Here is a 7,992-nt window from a genome sequence, read left to right as displayed (position 1 = left end):
TAATTCTTACAATATTCTAAGTGCGATGAGGCGATAATTATTTTTTAGAATATTTATAAACTTTTTTGCTAATTTCTTAATGCTATCTCATAAAAAAAAGAGATTACAACTGTGTTATAGGATACACTTAGCAGTACTTGGTTCCGCCCTCTCCACCCGCGGAGCCTTCCAGAAGTCGCCGGCGGACCCGTGCGGCTCACAGCTTGGTCACACTCCAGATTTCTATTATTAAAACTCATTATTTCATTCTTTATATACTTAATACGTGACCCAATCCCTTCGTCAACATGTCCACTTTGGGGACACTGGCTTTCGATGAGTATGGAAGGCCTTTTATCATCATTAAAGACCAGGATAAGAAGACACGGTTAACGGGCATTGACGCATTGAAGGTACAATGGGCTAGCAAGCGCTACACAGCTTTTCGTTAGAAAGCTGCTATTTTACAGTTAGTTTAATGAGCTGGGTACGCAGATCTCGTGTGACAGGTGGATTGCGATTACTAAACACAGGTTCATCATGTAATCTTAAATTGTTTATGCAAGAGCATCTCTATAGCATTAGCCAAATAACTAGACAGTCATGCTAATGGTGGGGCCCATGTGCTTTCTGTAATGCGTTTAGCCGGTAGGTGCTGCTGACAGGGCTGTGCCCACTTCTCTCATCGGTGATGCACAGAATTTTAGGTTTGGGGTTTGTCAGGCAAAGGGAAGTTCTACCTATCTTTGGAATAAAATAAAAACGTGTGCATGACTCGGAAATGTTTCTATTTTGCAGTCTCATATTATGGCAGCCAAGGCAGTCGCGTCAACGCTTAAAACGTCTTTGGGACCAAATGGTGAGTCTGAACCAGTGTAGTGTTGTCATACCTAACCGTATATACTTAAACTGTCTAAACGGTTTATCATTTTGAAAGTGAAGCCTTTGTGTTTGAAACTATATGTCATTATTGCTTTTCGTGAACTGGAGTTGGCCGTTAGAATACCGATTTTTAACACTTATTTCTCCTGTGGCTTTTTTTTCTGTTTACTTTTTGCATGCAGGTCTTGATAAAATGATGGTTGACAGAGATGGAGAGGTAACTGTCACCAACGATGGCGCCACCATTCTCAGCATGATGGATGTGGACCACCAGATTGCCAAGCTTATGGTGGAGCTGTCGAAGTCCCAGGATGATGAGATTGGTGATGGAACCACTGGAGTTGTAGGTATGGAAAAGGGAGATGAGGAGGATGGGGGGTTTTTTAAATTAAAAAAAGAAATACAGACTTGGATTTGCACTACTTGGCAGAAGTTCTGATGCTCTCAATGTAGACTCTTCCATCGTATGAGGGAACTTTTATCTAAACTATGGTTGTAGATTGATTTGATTTTGCATTTGCATCTTCTCTGTTGCCCTCAGTTTTGGCCGGAGCTCTGCTGGAACAGGCTGAGCAGCTGCTGGACCGTGGAATCCATCCCATCAGGATCTCTGACGGTTACGACCAGGCCGCATGTATCGCCACCGAGGAGTTGGACAAAATTGCTGAAACCTTCCCCTACGATCCCAACAATACAGAACCTCTCATTCAAACAGCCATGACAACACTGGGATCCAAAGTGTAAGTCCCCCATACAAAATATTGTTGGGTTATTTATTTTTGTTTACTAGTGTTATCTATACTATTATGTTATAACTAATACAATTAACAGTAATTAATTTGGTCTAGTTTCCTCTGCTTGTCTACATTTCCAAATGCTCTTTTGACCTAGCTGGCACATCTTTTTCTACATTGTCATAGAGCTGATAATAACAACTGTCAGTAGAGAAATTTCCTGATTATTATTCTGTTTTTGAGTTAAGGAAGGGAAAAGATGTTGTTTCAATACATTTTGTTTAACAAAATCTCTAAAGTTCTTCCAGCATGGATGCAGAAATATTTCTGTTCATTTTAAATGAACCTGCACTTGTGTTTCTGTCAGAACTGACACAGACTTGTCATCATGCAACAGGCAGACACTTGTCACTGAAAAATGTTGAAAAGCAGACATAGATGAACAGGCGTTATGAATCAATGTTGCCAGTGATTTTTATTTTGGGGGTTTTTTTTGTCAAGTTTGTCTACTAACTTATGAATCCACTTTATCCACAAGTCCTCTGCTCACACAGTGATGTGCTCCACATTTTGTAGCCAGCACTTTTTGTTCAAGGCTTTAATGTAATGTGTTCCTATATTTAGGACAGCTTAGGTCACACTTTTGTCAGCTGTATTGTCTCTACCACACTGCATGATATGCATCATAAAATAGACCCAACTACTTGATCATGAATAAGTTCATGGAGCTTTATGGTCATTTAAACATTTAGAAAATGCAAAACCTTTTTTCAGTGTTTTTGCAATAGCATTGTTACCACGCTTTACCTAAAGTTCTGTTTGTCTTTCAGCATCAACCGGTGCCACAGACAGATGGCAGAGATTGCAGTGAATGCCATCCTCACTGTGGCCGATATGGAGAGGAAGGATGTTGACTTCGAGCTCATCAAGATGGAAGGCAAGGTCGGAGGAAAGCTGGAGGACACACAGCTCATCAAGGGAGTCATAGTCGACAAAGAGTTCAGCCACCCCCAGATGCCCAAGGTATGATCGATGGGAATTTGTAACACGATGTCATTGGCTGTCTAGCTGTCTGGTGTTTGATCAAAAAGAATCAAATCAGTTGAAAGTTTATGGGGCAAAATAAATGTTTCTGTTCTGACCTCCATTTGTAAAATTTGATTAACCGCTTGTCCTTTGTTATTTCACAGGTTCTGAAGGATGCTAAAATTGCCATTCTTACCTGCCCGTTTGAGCCTCCTAAGCCCAAGACCAAGCATAAGCTGGATGTGACTTCTGTGGAAGACTACAAAGCTCTCCAGAAATATGAAAAAGAGAAATTTGAGGAGATGATCCAACAGGTTGGTACCCCCAGAGTCTGTTAACAACTGATGTTTAACCATTTCATTTATTGTCTGATTAACATAGAAATCGCAGCTGCAAACAAGCATAAACATATCGGCACACATGCTTATGGACATGTGTTTATTTTAGGTCAAAAGTAATGGGGCTAACTTGGCCATCTGCCAGTGGGGCTTTGATGATGAAGCCAACCATCTTCTGCTGCAAAATGACCTGCCTGCTGTGCGCTGGGTTGGAGGGCCTGAGATTGAGGTAAGATGAGATGCAAAATTAATCTTTAATCAAACATTTTTTTGTCCTTTATCACTTAATCAGTCAGGTATTTGCAACTTTTTGTCATATGTTACATCAAGTACAAAATATAAAGTGGAGTTTATGTTGAAGTGTCGATATCAATTGTTTGTCTGCAGTTGATAGCAATAGCTACAGGAGGCCGCATTGTCCCGAGGTTCTGTGAGCTGACACCGGAGAAGCTCGGCACAGCTGGTTTGGTGAAGGAGATCTCCTTCGGCACTACCAAGGATCACATGTTGGTTATCATGGAGTGCAAAAACACCAGAGCTGTGACCATTTTCATCCGTGGAGGCAACAAAATGGTGAGCCCAAAAGCAAATTCATAATTACATGTTTTGTTTTGTTTTTTTATTATTAATCCAGTTTGATTAAGTGTCATTATCTTTCTTGATAGATCATCGAGGAGGCTAAGCGTGCTCTCCATGATGCTCTGTGCGTAATCCGCAATTTGGTCAAGGACAACAGAGTTGTGTACGGAGGTGGTGCTTCAGAGATCGCATGTGCCCTAGCTGTCAACCAGGCTGCAGACAAAGTAAGAGAAATTGCATCAGAGACTTTCTGACCTCAGCATTTACAATAAACATGATTGTGTTCCTGCTCGACTCTCATTGACATCTGTCAATTTCCTTTTCAGTGCCCGTCATTGGAACAGTATGCCATGAGGGCTTTTGCTGATGCGTTAGAGGTAATCCCAATGGCACTGGCTGAGAACAGCGGGCTGAACCCCATCCAGACCATGACAGAGGTCAGAGCCAAACAAGTCAGAGAGAACAACCCATTCCTGGGAATTGACTGTTTACACAAAAACACCAATGGTAAGCAACCACCTGCACTGCACATAATACACTGCAGTAGATACTGAACTAAACATGGCTTCAGTCTGGATTACCACCTTTGGAGATGACAACACTGCACTTCAATGTTAAAGCACAATGATTTATTGAATTCTTTATTTTTTTCCTCCCTTCTTTCCCCCTGCAGACATGAAGCAACAGCATGTGATCGAGACCCTGATTGGCAAGAAGCAGCAGATCCTGCTCGCTACTCAGGTAGTCAAGATGATCCTGAAGATAGACGACATCCGAAGCCCCGGGGAGACCGAGGACTGAAGCCCTCCTGAACACGAGAAAGGCTCGGGCGTTCTCTTGAACAAATGCCGTTCTAGAGGTTTTCAGCACTTCCCAGAGCATCGTGTCCAAGCTGCACCACGAATCGCTATTTATAGTTGGATACAACATGTTCAAGCTGTTGTAGTACCAGAGTCACCATTAAAATGTTGGTCTGTTGAAATTTCCACACTTTTGCTTTCAAGTTCTTTATTTTATTTATTTATTTTTATTCAATAAGATATAACAGAAGATATAATTTCAGCAATTATTTACAAGATTATGTAATGAATCCATGCACTCTTGAAATAGTTCATATTTAATGTTTATGATCTGAGATTAACAAAACAGTGTATACATATACTTTTGATTTAAACTCTTATTTCACTAACATTAATATCATAATTTCCTAAACCCCTAAGATAACATGGAAGCTTTTTTTCTGCTATGGCTTGGGGGGGGCTTTTTGCCTATATAAGTCAAAATTTTGCTTCAATATATCAAAATCTTGAGTTAATAACTTGTAATAACTAGGTTTTTATTGTCAATTTGGAGTTAGGTTTCTAACCCAAATTTGCAGTTAGGTATACAATAACCCGAAATTTTGATTTACGGATGGCAAAAAACAGTTGCTGATACAAGCTTCCATAAGACACAGGCATCAATATTCAGACAAAACCAACAGAAAAATTCATTATGAGCACCTCTTACTGATCGTCTTGTAATGTTCTGATTAAGTATTGCGGATATGATTATATAAAGAAGAGTTTTAAGGTGTTTCCTGACATCCCCATTTACATGTACTTGTTGAGCCAGTTGAGCAGGTCTTTTCTGGCCTCCTGGATGTAGGGTTTGTCAGCGGGGTTGATGTCCTCTCGCTTTCGGTGGACAAATCCGTGAGTCTGACCGGGAAATATCTTCACCTGGTAGTTCACTTTGCATTTCTCCTTCAAGTTGGCTTCAAGAGCACTCACCTGATGGGCAAAAATGATGTCAGTGCACATGTCATGGCAGAAATTCTGACATTTTTCAGTTAACATTGTCTGCATACAAAAGTTGCTGCTAAAACTAATCGGTCCACATTCACACTAACCTGGTCCAAAGGGATAACGCTGTCATTCTCTGCAAAGATGAACAGTGTTGGACTCTTCAGCTCATACCTGTCTTCTCTCTCTCGAACTATTCCTGCACAGGATCATATAAAACCATTATAAAAACATTTTCCTTATACCATACCGCGTGTTCTGCTGTAACAATGGCATACCATAAACAGACACTCCAGCTTTGATCTCTGGATACAGTAAGGCCAGGTAATGTGTGGCAACCCCTCCCCAGCAAAAGCCTACTACTCCGATATGTTTGACTCCGCATTGATCCTTCAGGAACTTCAGCACTGCATCCACCTCTCTGAGAAGGAAAAGTTCAATGAGTGTGCGCTATCACATAACCCAGGAGGCATAAAGCTATCAAAGCTATGAGTAGCTGCTGCATTACGTGATTCACGCGTTTGTTTACTTGTTAATAGCTGTCGGCTTCTTGTCCTGAAGCCACTCTTGAAAGTTGGACCAGTCTTTTGTTGGACTCCAAGGTTCCTTACCAACAAAGAAGTCTGGACAAATGGCTCTGCTCACAATAAAACAACAGAAAAAGGAGGACTCAAAATCTCAGAAAATCACTGATTCTAGAAATCCTACATTCGCCTCAGGAATCTCAATCCAGTCGATCAATGAGTCAGTCACATAAACGCACATGTATCCGTTAGCAGCAAGCATGTCAGCCATGTATCTAGTGTTGGGAAGCTGCCAACCGAAAATGTCTTGAATGACAATAATGGCCTTGTCGGATGCAGTGGATGGTTTTACTACATAAGCTTTAAAGTGCTCTATCTGGACCTCCTGGCCGAGCGCTCCATACTCCATGCGATCACCAATATCGCAGGGACACGGCTTGGCTTCGTTTGCCATCTGCTGGCAGAGATAAAGACAGAAGCACGAAAAGTATTGGTAAAAAGGAGACAGCAAAGCTGGGATGTATTAGACTAAAACAAGAACAATGTCACGTGTGCACACCTGGACTCACTTGTGACATTTGCGCAACAAAGCATGACAAAGCAAAATACTTCGACATGCTTTGCTGCATAACTCTTTTCAGTTAAACGATTCCCCCCTTCTATATTTTTTTCCAAGTAAACTAATGAAATCCAACATTGCACAGAAAAATCCGTTTGCAAAGACGACGTGGGAAACATACCTTGCTGGTTTGCGAGTTTACGCGTAGCTGCCTGGCTTTGAAAGTCCAAAATCTTGATCTGCTTATAAAGAGGGGAGAGAGCTAGCGGTTGGACAAAGTTGAAATTCCTTTCCACTCCCACTTTCAAAAAAAAAAAAAAGTGATTTACAGTCATTGGTTTTTGCACGAGTGGGTGATTCTGCGACTTATGGAGAAAGTCATAAACGTGCTTTACCATAACACTTTTATGACTTTCTCCATGCATGATTTCTTTCTTTCTTTCTTTCTTTCTTTCTTTCTTTCTTTCTTTCATGCATGATTACAGGGGATATTTTTATGCTGCAAACTGCACGCGTCCTATTTTTGAATGAAATCAGTTGAATTTAAACTGTATTTAATCTTTAAACAGGTGAGAAGTGACTATCTGAGGACAAACCTGGTATTGTTTTCACAATATGTGTGTCTGTAACTGCAAGTCATGGTGACTGATATTTTTCCTTCCTATCTCTGGCTTGTTTACATGGGATAGGGTTGTGTCGTTTAGTGTTATTAATTGATAACGTATGTATGCAGGGAGTGTCAAACATAAGAATAGCATAGAATAACATAGGATAGAAACATGAGCCCAGAATAGCCCCGGAAAGGACTCCAGTCGGGCTGATTTTGGATTATATGAAGGCGGGCAAAGATTTGGGACTTTTTTCGTTGACAAGAGACCCACATTAAAACAAAAAATAAATGAATGAATTAATTTTTTATGTGAAATGATGAAAATGTTCACTTTTGTAATGTGAGGTAATGATCTACCAGAACGTCTGTATTTTTACAGATTTATTTATTAATTCTGGACAATTTCTTTCATTTCATTATTTTTAGCAGCAGGATGTGCTCATCAAATTGAAAAACATAGACAATATATTGTTATATTGTTACAAGGTTATATTGTTAACATCTTATGTTAATTAAGATTAAACGTGTAGTTAAATTACTTTACAGAAAGAGGAGCTAATCTGGTTTGGCCCATTTAAGATTAAAGTGGACCACGAAGTCAAATTAATTTGACGACCCTTTGCAAAAAGGCACCGCTGGGATTCGAACCCAGGATCTCCTGTTTACTAGACAGGCGCTTTAACCAACTAAGCCACGGCGCCGGTGCGTGGCAGAGCGCATATCGCTGTACTGCCTGATTGACTGGTGTTGAGGCCCACTTTTCACATTTTAATCTTATTATTGTTATTCTTGGTCTTTTTTTGATACGTGTACTTTTTTCATACGGAATATTGGTTTATAAGTACAGAAACACATAAAAAAGTGAAATAAAGTTCCAACATAAATGCTGAAGCTCATTTTTGTAGTGAATGATCAGTGTACAAGTATTGTGGTGACAAGTTAGACCACATATTTATACTTAAGTACAACTCTTATCT

General features: G+C 40.2%; 2 protein-coding genes and 1 non-coding gene across 4 annotated transcripts; 1 reads left to right on the top strand and 2 right to left on the bottom strand.

Annotated features, from left to right (window-relative positions):
• Nucleotides 1–148: 148 nt before the first annotated feature.
• Nucleotides 149–4,528, top strand: cct5 (chaperonin containing TCP1, subunit 5 (epsilon)). The gene is made up of 11 exons (XM_031750045.2): nt 149–392; nt 778–838; nt 1,044–1,208; nt 1,403–1,601; nt 2,426–2,618; nt 2,786–2,935; nt 3,069–3,188; nt 3,347–3,532; nt 3,625–3,762; nt 3,865–4,045; nt 4,212–4,528. The coding sequence occupies exons 1-11, from the start codon at nt 288–290 to the stop codon at nt 4,337–4,339; spliced, it is 1,626 nt and encodes a 541-aa protein (XP_031605905.1). The 5' UTR covers nt 149–287; the 3' UTR covers nt 4,340–4,528.
• Nucleotides 4,529–4,639: 111 nt separating this feature from the next.
• Nucleotides 4,640–6,713, bottom strand: cmbl (carboxymethylenebutenolidase homolog (Pseudomonas)). 2 transcript variants are annotated; one of them, XM_031750041.2, is made up of 6 exons: nt 6,587–6,713; nt 6,086–6,300; nt 5,852–5,959; nt 5,601–5,743; nt 5,430–5,521; nt 4,640–5,310 (listed from the first exon to the last, which is right to left on the bottom strand). In XM_031750041.2, exons 2-6 carry the CDS (start codon nt 6,298–6,300, stop codon nt 5,131–5,133), a joined length of 738 nt encoding a protein of 245 aa, XP_031605901.1. In that variant the 5' UTR covers nt 6,587–6,713; the 3' UTR covers nt 4,640–5,130. The 2 variants fall into 2 exon arrangements, with proteins under 2 accessions (XP_031605901.1, XP_031605902.1); XM_031750042.2 differs by having other exon boundaries at nt 6,086–6,303; nt 6,587–6,706.
• A 929-nt stretch (nt 6,714–7,642) lies between these two features.
• Nucleotides 7,643–7,716, bottom strand: trnat-agu. The gene has a single exon. It is a non-coding gene; the product is annotated as a tRNA-Thr (tRNA).
• Between the last annotated feature and the right edge of the window lie 276 nt (nt 7,717–7,992).

This window comes from Oreochromis aureus, linkage group 9, assembly GCF_013358895.1.
Source record: "Oreochromis aureus strain Israel breed Guangdong linkage group 9, ZZ_aureus, whole genome shotgun sequence".
NCBI lineage: Eukaryota > Metazoa > Chordata > Actinopteri > Cichliformes > Cichlidae > Oreochromis > Oreochromis aureus.
Note: the sequence above shows the minus strand (reverse complement) of the source record. Positions and strands in the feature narration are given on the sequence as shown.

Excerpts from the sequence above, each read along its gene's own strand:
- cct5 (XM_031750045.2), top strand. The coding sequence starts at position 288 with ATGTCCACTTTGGGGACACTGGCTTTCGATGAGTATGGAAGGCCTTTT. Across the intron at positions 1,602-2,425 it reads ACAACACTGGGATCCAAAGT|CATCAACCGGTGCCACAGAC; the intron begins GTAAGTCCCCCA and ends TTTGTCTTTCAG. Across the intron at positions 3,763-3,864 it reads TCAACCAGGCTGCAGACAAA|TGCCCGTCATTGGAACAGTA; the intron begins GTAAGAGAAATT and ends TTTCCTTTTCAG.
- cmbl (XM_031750041.2), bottom strand. The coding sequence starts at position 6,300 with ATGGCAAACGAAGCCAAGCCGTGTCCCTGCGATATTGGTGATCGCATG. Across the intron at positions 5,960-6,085 it reads CTTGCTGCTAACGGATACAT|AGCCATTTGTCCAGACTTCT; the intron begins GTGCGTTTATGT and ends TATTGTGAGCAG. Across the intron at positions 5,311-5,429 it reads GCGTTATCCCTTTGGACCAG|GTGAGTGCTCTTGAAGCCAA; the intron begins GTTAGTGTGAAT and ends TTTGCCCATCAG.